The sequence below is a fragment of the Diadema setosum genome, chromosome 11, assembly GCF_964275005.1.
Source record: "Diadema setosum chromosome 11, eeDiaSeto1, whole genome shotgun sequence".
Taxonomy (NCBI): domain Eukaryota; kingdom Metazoa; phylum Echinodermata; class Echinoidea; order Diadematoida; family Diadematidae; genus Diadema; species Diadema setosum.
The window spans coordinates 9498581-9512683 of NC_092695.1; the positions used below are offsets into that span (position 1 = coordinate 9498581).

Genomic DNA, 14103 nt, shown 5'->3' on the forward strand with positions numbered 1-14103 from the left:
AACGGAGACTTTGTAGACGATGACATCTACACCTCATATGATTTACACACATTTTTGTGTCACTGTCGAAAAATAGAAGGACCACGCAAAGGCGGGGGGGGGGGGGGGGGGAACCTCGGGAACTCCGTACACACACACACACACATACACACACGTATATACACTCATACACATGTACACACAAAAACACCCGTACAGGTGCTGTTTGAAAAAAAAAAAAATCTATTAAAAAAACAAAACATCAGGACACAAGAAAACCCATGGTTTTTAGGGTTCCGCTCCGAGATTCTTCCCATACTCATGGAAAGGGCGCGGGGGGGGGGGGGGGTAGGGGGAGGCACTGACCCTTGATCCAATCAACCACGAACACCCCCTCCTTGTCCGAAGATTCACACACAAAACAAACAAACAAACAAACAGACGTTACGCGGTTCAAAGTTACGCGATCTTCAAAGTTCCATGGCTTTCTTTCTCATGTGTTCATTTTCTAATGATATTATTGTTCGAATTTATCCTGTTACAGCACAGTATATTCAGAAACAAAGTAAAATTTCCTTTAAGAGTCTGTAAGAGCACACAGGCAAAATCGGACAGTGAAACCAGAGTTGTGTTCCGATTGTACCGGATGTGTAACACCTGTCGCGGAGTGTTGACTTTGATCAAGAATAGAGTGAAACAAAGAGTAGTAATTCGTAAAGACATGTACAATTTTGGAATTCGCGACTTTTTAAAAACTTTTATATCCAATTTTGATGAGGTTTTTTCGTACGGTTCTCTCCATTCGTTTTTACTTTTTATCATTGACTTAATCATGGCGTAGAGTCGCACAACAGGCACACACTCGGGGCATTCACACTGAATACACAGTCAAACTTTCATACAATCCGCAGTCAAAATGCTATCATTTTGTTTGTTTTGTTTGTTTGTTTCTCCCTTTCTCCACGACAAGTGGGATGATGAAATAATTGATGACCCTGTTGATATTGCAAATATTTTTAATTCTTATTTTTCAAAAATAGGTGAAACGCTTTATCATGGTATTCCGGCTACAGAACAGAATTTCACTGAATTTTTAGGCCAGAATAACCCAAATTCTATTTTTTTAACTCCAACAAACAGACATGAGATTATCGACATTGTATCCTCTTTAACAAACAAACGAAGTTCCGGTTATGATGATATAGATAATTGTATTCTTAAAGGTGTCATATCCTCAGTTGCAGATCCCTTGGCCCACATTTTTAATCTGTCAATTTCTAATGGTATTTTTCCTGATGAAATGAAATTGGCTAAAGTAATTCCAATATTTAAGAAAGGTGATAATCTGGATGTCAGCAATTATCGTCCAATCTCTTTATTATCTTCATTGTCGAAAGTTTTAGAAAAAATAATATACACCAGAATTATTAATTTTTTTAATGTGCACAAAATATTCACAAATTGCCAGTTTGGTTTTCGAGAGAGACACAGTACCATCCACGCAGTTCTTCATTTTATTGATAAAGTTGTTAATGCAACCGACAACCATTCTCATTTAATTAGTATATTCTTGGACTTCTCCAAGGCCTTCGATACGATTGATCATAACATTTTGCTCCATAAGTTATCGCACTATGGAATACGCGGGAAGGCCTTGGAGTGGTTCAAGACTTATTTAGCTAACAGAAAACAGTTTGTTTCAATCAAAGATAATCATTCAGTTATAAGAGGTGTTAAGTGTGGCGTCCCACAGGGAAGTCTTTTAGGGCCGCTGTTATTCATAATTTATATCAATGATTTCTCCTCTGTTTCAGAGCTACTTTCTTTTATACATTTTGCTGATGATACCAGTGTTTTTCTTGCCCATAACGATATCGATGTTCTTGTTCAACAAGTTAATACGGAATTGAAAAAAGTAACCAACTGGGTCAGAGCTAACAAGTTATCTTTGAATGTTCACAAAACAAAATATATGCTTTTCAGCAATACTGTTGATTCTTTGAATTCAGAAATAGTTCTGAATGATTGTAATTTAGAAAATGTGTCATGTTTTAAATTTCTTGGTATTTTTGTAGATAATAAACTTTCTTGGAAAATACATGTTGATCATATCTGCAAAATTATTTCTCGCAATATAGGTGTTATGGATAGACTGAAATTCTATATTCCTGAAAAGACCCTATTAGTGTTATACTCCTCTTTGATACTCCCTTACCTTAATTACGGAATTTTAGCTTGGGGCAATACTCATCAGACACTGCTGAATAGAGTGTTATTATTGCAAAAGAAAGCCCTCCGTATCATTTCTAATTCTCCTACACGTTCACATACAAATGCATTGTTTGACTGTTATAAGCTATTAAAAATCAACGAATTATTCTTATTTAACTTAGGTCAATTCATGTATATGTATGATAACAATTTACTCCCACCTATCTTTAGTTCTATGTTTCAAAAAAATCAATCATTCCATAATTACCCCACCCGGCGTTCTAACGAGTTTCATTTACCACTTCTTCGAACGATTTTAGCAAAGAATACACTTATTTACACTGGACCAAATTATTGGAATTCCCTGAATCATGATTTAAAATCTGCTCCATCTATATACTCCTTTAAAAGGAGATTAAAGTCTTTTCTTTTACAATCTTGTAATGACGACTCTCAGAATCAGATTAGTTAATAGGCTTACTTTGTTACTCATCCGCAATATCGGCATTGCCGTTCTCTTTATTATTCTAGCTATTGCTCAAGCCTTGATTATAAGATTTTTTTTTAACCTATACTTCGCAGTTGAAGGGTTTGTTCTATATTCTTTTTTCTTCTTCTCTTTCTTCCTCAAACCTCCGAGGATCGTTGTCTGTGTTGCATATTCCTTTCTATTCTGTTACCTCTTTATCACGCTATAGTCTTGTTTCCTCTTGTGTCGTCAAGTCTGTTTGTTTCTTGTTTTTCCTCCTACTAGTAGTCTTGTTGCTGTCCCAGTCCTGTTACATGTTCATAACTCTGTTTGTTGTTGTTTTATGTATAACTGTTTGTTCGTCTGTCTCTTAGTGGGCTCCCAAACTTTTTTGTGACGAACTTTTTGTGCGGATTTTTTGCTGTTTTCAATTCAATTTTTACATCGGGCTTCTAATACAAGAGGGGCCCACACTCTACAAGCTCTGTCTTTTTAGTGGGTCCCTCCGTTTTTTTCACACAATGCATATATTGAAAACCATTTCACTTTCGTTATCTTAGCACCTATTGCAATGTATCGCCACTGTTAGTTTTTTTTTTCCTATTATTGTTGCCTCCTCTGTACAATTGTATGCATTGTTTTTGTCACTTAAGAAAGTGAGATTTATGTTTGTATATTGTGGAAAAAAAAACGAATAAATATGAACTTGAACTTGAACTTGAACTTGAACTTGACACGCAGTCAATATATTTTTTTAACACCATTGGTGTCTTTTTTGTTGTTTTTGTTGTTGTTTTTCTTGTGTGCTTCTGTTTTTCAGCTGGTTTCCCCCTTGCTTAATATGTTCTAATCTCTCTCCCGTTATATGCAGTCTTTACGGTCCGGAGGCCGGGCTGAACTTTGGCACATGGATGATGTACGCTTTTCCCGGGATGGTGGTCTGCTTGCTGCTATGTTGGATCTGGCTCCAGATCATGTACCTCGACTGCTGGTAATCAAACAACTCGGTCAGGATAGCACTCGTTGCATCTAGAAAAAAACAAAAACAAAGCAAAACAATCAAACACTAACATTCAACATACACACTAAAGGAAAATAGGTGCACATTTGCACCTTTAAAAGGTGCAGACCAGTGTAAAAATGGGAGCACCTTTACGGGTGCAACTTTGCACCTTTCAGACCAGACGGTTCTTCTCTTGTGACATTGGTCTAAAAGGTGCAAAGTTACACCCTTAAAGGTGCTCCCGACGCAACATTGGTAAAGGTGCAAAGCTGACCATATTTTTCTTAGAGTGAACAGAAATTTTCACAACTTCAATGAGCTAGCTGTATATGTTGTGCCCTGTAAGAATGTAGAAATGCTGTACCACACAGAACTTGAATTCACTGAAAACATGCGGTTGTGACTATGAAGACATCAAATAAACAATTCCCATACTAGAAAACTGAAATGATGCGTCGAACGTTTCTCCTCTAGAAACAAAAAAAGAGTTTAGTTATTGAATAATGATCACTCAAGGATTATTATCATTTTGAAAGCCTTTGAAGATCACTTTCAACAGCACATTGTTTTCCTTAACCTACTCCTATAGATATTGGTAGCACGAAGTACCAGACAGTTCACACTATATTATATAGAAACATCGTAACGCAAAGCATTTACAACGTGCATTTTATGGTGTTATTAATGTGGGTCGTGTCACCGCTAGTTCCAGGTATGCCAAAGTCTTTTCATAGAACTTTAAAGGGTGTGTACAGTTCAGGTTGAGGTGAGGATTTAGCTTTTAACGTTTTGCAAGATATTCAGAAACCACTCTATGAGATGTCAAAGAGCATGCAATTCTAATGGGTATCAAAAGTTTATTTGATAAAAATCGGTTTTGAAGTGACTGAGATATACCCAAAAACAAGGTGAAACAAAGAGAACCTAATAAAAGGCATGGCCTGTCGCCTTTTATTATTATCACTTTTTTGGATATCTCAGCCATTTGAAAACCAATTTTCATCAAATAAACGTTGTATCCTTCTTAAAATTACATGCTCTTTCATATTTCAAAAGAGGATTCTCATTATCTCACTGAGGAATGTTAAAAACATGAATCCCCACCTCAACCAGTAAAGTACAGTCCCTTTAGATATTGAATAGATTTTTATAGTTTTATTGACGGGGGAAGGGGATCAGTGGCTATAGGTGCACATTAAATATTTTCTTGACAAACTCATACATACCCAAGGTAGGCCTATATGGTGTTTTTTTCCTGTGAAATGGATGAAATAACAACATAAATACTGTAATCCAAATATTGAAAAGTAAAGTCAAAACACACACAAAAAACCCTGCCTATTAATATCCTGTAACAATGACGGACCCAACTTCAGCTATGATTCTCATACGTCGATCGTGTTTATCATAATGTCATGTACGTAATGCAAATAAGAATCTTACAATCATACATATAACTATATCGCGGATATATAGGAAACAAGAAATGCCTATAACTAAGTAATAGCTATGATATCATTCAGCGATTGTCGATTTCACACAGAAATTATGTCATGTATGTGGAGGGTTATAGAAGTACATGTATTTCACTTTGATATTCTTCAATGTGCATGTAGGAAGAACAGGTATCTATATCAACATTTGGATTTTATCGATTTTTATTGCTGTCGTATGATTACCACGTATCCCCTGCTATCTGTGTAAACTTAACCTTTCCCCCTCCATGCTTATTGGGGATGATTTTATGTAGGTATGTAGGCCTATATACACACATATATGCATGATGTTATTATGTACATTGTATATGATATTTATTGTATATGTGTACGTAATGTATTTACATTTAAGTGGGTTTGTGTAATATGTAAGGGGCTTGAGGCTACAGCTATAGCCCCCAATACACCCCCCCCCCCCCCCGTTCTCCGGCCCATTAGTAATGATCTGCATGTGTGTACGAAGGAGCGTGTTGTATCACGCGCTGTCATGTTTTGTTTCTTTGTGACTAGACAATAACAATGAGGCCACTGCCCTCACGTGACTGCTAAGGGTGGTCAGGTTTGGTATCGTGTTTTGTTTTGTTTTTTGTTTTGTTTTTTTCATTGCTTGCTCCTTTCTGTGACCCCGTGAAATTGTGAAATCGTGGCGTGATTGACTTTATTTTCTTTCCTCTTCCATCGGCCCTCCCTTCAAAAACAAAATGACACGAATAGCCGATTCATGTATACGAGGCGACCGTGGATACCCTCCCCCCTCCCCCCCCCCCAAAAAAAAAATGGTTTAAGAAGAGAATAGGCATCCTTATTGAGCGTGTCATGCCTAACAGTTTATTTATCGATTGGTTGATGTTTATTGAAGAGCCTGGTTTGTATGGAACAATCTAACGATTGCTCAGGAGAGCCGAGCGTTGTTTCAGTGTTTGACATGTTTTATGTTCATGTAAAGTAGAGTCATTTCCAAAATTCGGCATACTTTAAGGATTATCACAATAATGATTGTTATATTACATTACAAGTATCAATTCTAAATTGTTAATAACGTCATATATACATTTTTTGGTCATCCTTACTGAGTGTAAGGCAGTAGCCGGAATAGCTGCACAGCAATAACAGCACCACTAACAGGTTCATAATAATCATGATAGTAATAACGTAATAATGCAATCATATACCAGCGTTGTAATCTGCAATGTGAATTGGTCATCAAAATTTTGACTGGTGACTCTAAAAGTGTATATAAAATGATACAGCGCCAAAATGATATGTCACATTAATGCATTGTTTGCGAAAAACTCCACATAAGTTGGTTCAAATAAAAACCACTCTGAACAATGCAGAAATGAATTGTGCCGACTATGATACAATGTATATTTCTCTGGAACCAACATTCTCAGCTGTGAATGTCAAAACAACCTTGATACTGACAATGCCAAAAAAAAATATATATATATATTATTTTCAGTAATATAGTTGTCTAAACTCGTCGTCATTGAATATATTGCGAGTCTGTTCAGACTTGGCGTTTATTCATTTGTTGTTGTCTATATCATTATCTATTTTTTTATCGAAAGCGCACAACACAAATATATACGTTTGAGACGTTGTGCTTAACGTAAAAGTGACTTCTATAGGATACTGATGCCTTCTGCATGCAGGGCAATCTGGTAGAGCAGTGGCAACACTGAAGAGGCTATCTTGGATAAATAAAACCGTTAGAATAATTAATTCTAATCATTATCATTATTATTATTATTATGGGAAGACAATAACGTCTCAAAAAGTATCCAGACATGGTTGTCATGACCATGAGGACCTCATTTCATTATATGGTTAACAATTATTCCTAGAAGGGCAACATCTCGTACCAACAGCCAATCAGGAAACAGGATTCTTGTCGTTACCATGTCATACTACAAAATTTACGATCTTGTCAACTTCTTTTTGTGAAATGGGTCCCAGATGATGTGGGATTCCTTGACTTAGTGAGAGAATATTAGAATAGATGGTTTAAGAAGCAATCTTTCACGACGTGTCATATAGATGAACTGCTAACCCGATTCAAGGAAAAAAATACTAATCCAGTGCGGATATAGCATTGGAGTCTTCACCAAACAACATGATTATCGTTTCTGCTCAGTTATGCTTTGAACTTAATACATTTCTTAACAGTTCCAGGTTTATCAACTATTAAAAACAGAGTTCTGCCACCCTGGTTTATCTCACTATTTCAATGTGAGAAACCTTTTGCTATTAAGATAAGCACCACCTTTTTGACGTCAAGGAAGTTTGTACGCAATCTTGACACAATTCATGGAGAAGTTAGAAACAATGAGCATTTGACAGTATTTTTGAACATGACATTATATCAGGAGTATTCGCAAAATTTTACCCTTTCCTCAAGTTCAGTTTCCTTTCTCTATACCATACAGTTGCTTGCAGAGAACCAATAAAAACATCGGAAAGGCCCAGGAGGAGCGCGCCAAGGCGGTGATACGGAAAAGTTACGCGGAGCTGGGCCCGATGTCGTGAGTATAGGATTGCTCTAAACATTGTCTTCTTGTGTTGCTCCCATTGATTTTTTTTCCCGGAGTCTTGTTACAAGGGGTGCACGGCACGAGTGTGATGGGTCACGAGACCGACACCCACGAGTCATACAGCCCACGAGTCATACAGCTCATGAGTTATACAACTCACGAGTCATACAGCCCATTAGTGCGACACTAAGCTAACAAGGCCCACGAAACCGACACATTAAGCCCCGTGTTGTATCTGTTGAACTCGTGGGCTGTTTTTACCTAGTGTCGAACTCATGGGCTTTATTTGCCTAATGTCGAACTCATGGGCTGTATGACTCGTGAGCTGTATGACTCATGGACCTGTTTTCAGTGTCGAACTCACGGGCTATATGACTCGTGGGTGTCGGTCTAGTGGGATGACCCCAGTGTGATACCCACGAGTCATACCGTCCACGAGCCACACACTAGTCAAATAAAGGCTCATGATCCAGTCAGGCACTTAACAAACAAGGCCCACGAGTCTGACACTCGTTACATCACGGAGCTTACTGTACGATGTGTTCGTCTCGTGGACTTTTTTTTTTTACCTAGCGTCAGACTCGTGGACCTCGTGTGCCAAAGGTCGGACTCATGGGCTTTGTTTGCCCATTGACGACCTCATGGGCTGTATGACTTGTTTGTGCTGTATGACTCGTGATTTTTTTTTCTCTCAATGTCGAGCTCGTGGGCGTTATGACTCGTGGATGTTGGGCTCGTGGGATGACCTCTTTGCAAGTTCAGACGAGTTGATAAATCTGGACTTACCAAGTTCCATGTACTCGTGCTGCATGTCTATGCATTTTAAGTTACAGCGCATTTATGCATAATATTGTCACATTTTGTCTGGCTTCAGAAAAGAACAATGTCGTATGTTTTAGTGCAATCACCGAGCATTCGGAGCATCTCCTATTTTAGCAGCGTTCGTGTTCTCTACCAGTACACTATAAAATATAATGTCGTTATTGCACTCACCGGATGAAGATTAGTGCAGAGGAAGTGCGGTTTTGCCGTGATGATTTTGATCTATAAGAATACTAGTATGCTCTTCTTCGTTAATGCGATGCCGGAAACGTGTTTTAATGTCATGGCCTCAAACTCATTAGTTGGGATATTGTTGGGATATTAACAGTGTTCTTTAGTTCTCTTTTGAAGATATTTTATCAACGTATCCCTGTTTTAGCTGTTTTTTATTGATGAATTTTATATTTATATCGATGTAGACGGCACGATTATTTTGTATGTTCACTTCGCGTCTTCATTTTGAGTGAACATACGACGATTTTTTTCCTCTCTATCATACACACACACATACACACATACACACACACTTCCTCTCCCTTTCTTTCTCCCCTTAGATTCGCCGAATGGGCGATCCTGTTTCACTTCGTCGTTCTCGTGTTGCTTTGGCTAACACGGGATCCCAAGTTCGTCAGCGGTTGGTCCGTCGCCTTCGAGGATGGGTGAGTTTTATGATACACTGTATACACAGTGCATACAAATGACAAGCACAAGTTCATTTTACTCCACGTGGATCGAAGTTTTACCTAAGAGTCCTTGCAATTAAATATTCACTGGCCTGAGTGTCTGTTTAATTCTTTGCTGCCGCTCATTCCAGAGCTTATTTCACTTTGGACATTTTAGATATCTTTTGCGCTGGCAAACGAATTTACTACATAGGAAGACAGAACAATAACACATACCAAAGGGAAAGCACTCCACAATAAGTATACCCCAGCAAAATGCATATAACCATGCTTGTATAGACCATCATTTTGTTTTCATTAAAACTGATCAGACTATGTCGAGTGCTATAAGATAGGATCTGTTCTGGGTGACTAAACTATTTAAATTCTTTGCATATAAAGAGGCAATTCAATGACGACATTAATCCTAAGATTTTATGAGGAACAGAATCAACATCCTGTACTATTATATGGCCCCCTATTTGTTTCTTGTCTTCGTGTATCAGACCAATATCTTATATTGTTCACATGCAGACATTCCGTATACGTATGGTATGAATGTGTGGATGTCCCACACATTTAAATCTAATGTAAAGCTTCTTTGAAAATAAAGAAACTCACGTCATTAATATTTTTGAACGCTGCATCCAGAAATTTCAATTGCTGTGTTTGAAATTGTCAAAACCTACAATCTACCTATTGTATATTATGTATGTTTGTTAAATTAAAAAAAAAAAACGCGCATTGAACTAAATTTACTGGTGGATATTGTCTTGTTTAGGCGTGTTGCACTTAGTTTTGTTGCAATGCTTACAGTAAAAGAAATGTTGTAATACATGTTATAAGGATGATAACAATATAAAAGATATGCTTAGTATACTATAATTCCTGATTATGCATTAGTGTTTTTAAACAAATAAGAAAATTAAACACACACACACATTTGGTCCTGAAGATCCAAGAAAGAATCAAACAAAGTCTCTAATGAACAGCTTGAACTCTGGAGATAGATATCAAGTTTGAAACATAATTGAGCTGAAACGATCATTATTTGGTTGGGAATCGCAAGTCCTAAGTGGGATAATGATCTCTTGTTTGTCAAAATATCCATCCGTCTCTTAATTTGTATCACATTGGATTACTTTGTATTACTTAATTTGTATCACTTAATTTGTATCACTTAATTTGTATCACTTAATTTGTATTACTTAATTTGTATCACTTAATTTGTATCACTTAATTTGTTTCACTTTGGATTACTTAATTTGTATTACTTAATTTGTATCACTTAATTTGTATCACTTTGGATTACTTAATTTGTATCACTTTGGATTATGTCAACTTTTTCTTTTCTTTTGATGATGGAAATAAATAAACTATTGAATTGAATTGAATTGAATTGAATTGAATTGAATTGAATTAATTAATGTGAATTAATTTCGCAGCTATGTGACCGATGCCACCTCCGTCATTTTCGTATCGCTGCTCCTCTTTATGTTCCCTTCTCGACTGCCCTACTTCTGCTCCAGACAGGGACGAAACGGTAACAAATCCTTTGATATCAACCCTGTTTTCTGCCCTAGTTCTTTATACGGAAAAACCATGTTATCGCACGTGTTTGTAGAAACAAAAGCGTTGTGAGATGACACTCATAAACCTCTTCGAGGGGAAATATTCCCCGAATAGATTTTACAGTGAATGCAGAAAGATTTAATCAGACACTCCGTGAAAGCTTGACAAAAATCTGACAATCTGTTTATTGTAGCGACGCATTTTGGAAACGGATTTTCGTTGATTCTGTGCCCTTCCTCTAGTGTTAAGAGAGGAACAGAACAGAAGTATAAAGAAAGAATGAGTGGCTTGGAATTCATATTTTACACTAAATTGTATTGCATTCTTACCATCCGGAAATGTCACGTGGACTTATGTGTACTAGGGACTGCAGTAGATTTATACCTCTACCCTGTAACTTCTCTTGCCCAGATCCGTCTGTTAAACCTTCACGGATTACCCCTATTCTAACCTGGCCCGTTATTCACGAGAAGATGGCATGGAACGTCGTCCTACTCCTCGGGGGCGGAGCTGCCCTGGCCGAGGCCTGCAAGGTGAGGACACCAAATTTAAGATTTTAATTATCATGCTGACCCATTTATAGTCTGGCACGCAACGGAGTCGTAATTCTGTACCCAGATATTTGCGAATACATCAATCTTCATGCTAATCGTCATTGCCGGTTCTCCCTGCAACTCGAACCCGATGATCATACACCCGGGTATTCCCCTACCAGTATCCTCGGCTTCATCGAGGTCTAATTCGTTTCCGGATGCGACATCACACGGTCCTGTCGAAGTCTATTAGTCGCTTGACCTAATATTATATCCGGTATTAGTTTGACATTTTCGCATCCTGCCAATCAATCCTAATCTTACTCAGACATGTCAGACGGGAAGTGTCGGCTCTGTCACGATTACTGCCAATGCTTGATATGTCAGCCATGTGTAAACGTGGTATCAGGTATCCAAACTTCAAACTACTTTCCAATAACCTGCTGACAGTTAGTGAAAACATGTTCCTATCGTCCTATCAAACCCAAGCCAGTGGCGGATCCAGAGGGGGGCGCAACCGGCGCACGCCCCCCCCCCTTTATTTTTCGTAAAAAACAAGAGAAATAAAAAGAAAAACAATGAAATGAAACCCGGAAGTGGCATCAGAAATATTAGTCACGCCCCCCCCCCCCCTTTACAGAATTCCTGGATCCGCCCCTGCAAGCTGGTATTCTTGAGCACTTATAAAACGGTAGCCCCGTTTTCAAAGAGCCTCTCAAACCAGAGCTACCGTGACAACGTCCGGGTAATCTTCTTTTTCTTTCTTTTTTTCCTTTTCTTTATCTATCCTGCCTGTTGAAACCGTCCCTCGCAAATGTTGCTCGGAAGTTATTGCGGTAACTTTTGCCAAATTTTATCCTAGCCAGCTAGAGTAATTATCCCGACATAATCCCGAAAATCCTCTTGTTAAAACGCTCTCAGGGTAGCATTCCTTTGCTACACTCAACACGCATGCGTAAAAGTCTGAACAGAATGACACACCGTTGTTAGGTTGTTATGGAAACCTACCCAGAGAAGGTTTTCGTTGTGTGTCTGTCAAAGCGGTACCCTTCGCTCTCTCCTGATTGCCCGACTTCGTCTGGGAAAGGTCTGTTGAAACAAATTAGGCTTTAAACATCTTGTTCTTCCATAAAGATCAGTGATTTCAAATTAAAGGCCTCCGTATGCATGCTGAAAATCGCCCGATTTCTCAACGTAGAAGCCTTTTGTTACGTCATCAACTTGGGAGCATTTGGGATTGAGGTGGACACCGAATATTCTCAGCAAGAATCTAACAAGCGAAAATATAAAAGACTTCTAGAAAATTCGACACTGATAAAGCATGCTCGACAAATCTATATGTCTGCCTGCTGAATAGATGTGTAACGGAGTGTTTATTTTCTTTCGACCAAATAAAACCACATGAATACTAATCAATTTGCGTATTGCGCTAAAACCTATGATTTTTCGCTCTTTCTTGATTCCATGTTCTAGGTGTCTGGCTTGTCCGCTTGGCTCGGTAGCCAGTTCACGGTGTTTGGAGGGCTCCCTCCTGCGGCCATGGCAATCATAATCTCCACAATAGTGGCCATCTTTACGGAAATCACCAGTAACACCGCCACAGCAACCATCTTTCTCCCAATTTTCGCTGAGCTTGTAAGCATTCAATAATTTGACATCCATTCTATTCGATATCGCTATCTGTATCATTCACAAACAAATTGAAATGAAACTTTTCAAGTGGTCTCTGGAAGCGCATTTTCAAAATAAAAATGATAACGACGTGGTAAACATTTTCAAGCACGAAGTTACATTTCGAGCAAGTCGGGGTTTGCATACAGGGAAAAAAAAAAGAAAAATACAGTCTACATATTTGTCGTGAATTGTCGTGAAGGGCTCTTTTCCATCGCTATATTTTGCTTTTTGCCACCTTTGCAAAATATGCATTGTTTTTCTCATTTATCATGATAAACCCTATATGTATACTGTATGTTATTTGATGTCTTTTTCTTCATACAAATTGTTATAAAATATAATTTGTCAAGAATATGATTTGTATTATGTATAACATTTTGTCGCATGGATGGAAATAGAAGAATATTTGAATTGAATCGAATTGAATTAAATAGAAAGAAGAAAATCTAAAAGAAGAGAAAGAGGAAGTGACCTGTTCACGTGACGGGCCCTTACGAAGAAAAAAAACCAACCCCCCCCCCCAAAAAAAAAAACGTCTATTGAAAACCATGCTTGCCTAATCGGCATCGCGTTTGAAATATGACGTCATCTTGTGATGAATTCTTGGATCGATTGATACTTGTAATCAGTCAACTAGGTAGAAACAGTCGTGATGGCTTGCTAGAAAGATCCCTGATCCAACACTATTGGCACCCTCGACTAAAGATACCAACCCTCCTGCCTATCGTATAGCCAATACAGTGAGCATCAGCCTACGTTTGAGTTGAACTATATAGAAACGTAGGTCATGCAAGAATATAAAAAGTGGCTGCCACATTTACAGCAGTAGTCTCTCTGAGGTCAAACTGATTTTACAACCATTCAGATCTACCAGGAATCATTAAGAAAATAAAAAAAAAATCAAAAAGTGTATCGGGTTAAGGCTGTAAATAATTTCTTCAATCTCTGTCGCTCTCATCTATAGGTTATACATCTGGGGGGTGTTTCATGAAACTTTTTGTCGGTGATTTACACCGACAACTGTTAAAAGCTACTGAAATCCTTGCGTCTGATTGGCTGATAGCAAATTTGTCGGTGAAAACCTCCGACGAACTCGTTGATGAAACGCCCCCCAGTTCTTGAATTCTAAAGTCAACTTCTGTTCACGC

General features: G+C 38.1%; 1 protein-coding gene across 1 annotated transcript in view; it reads left to right on the forward strand.

The window, feature by feature from the left end:
• LOC140235013 (Na(+)/citrate cotransporter-like) overlaps window positions 1-14103 on the forward strand; it is a 41961-nt gene that overhangs the window by 26407 nt on the left and 1451 nt on the right. Inside the window, 6 exon segments of the mRNA XM_072315052.1 lie at window positions 3531-3650; window positions 7588-7683; window positions 9069-9173; window positions 10622-10719; window positions 11160-11281; window positions 12755-12916. Of these exon segments, the coding sequence (XP_072171153.1) occupies window positions 3531-3650; window positions 7588-7683; window positions 9069-9173; window positions 10622-10719; window positions 11160-11281; window positions 12755-12916 (703 nt within the window).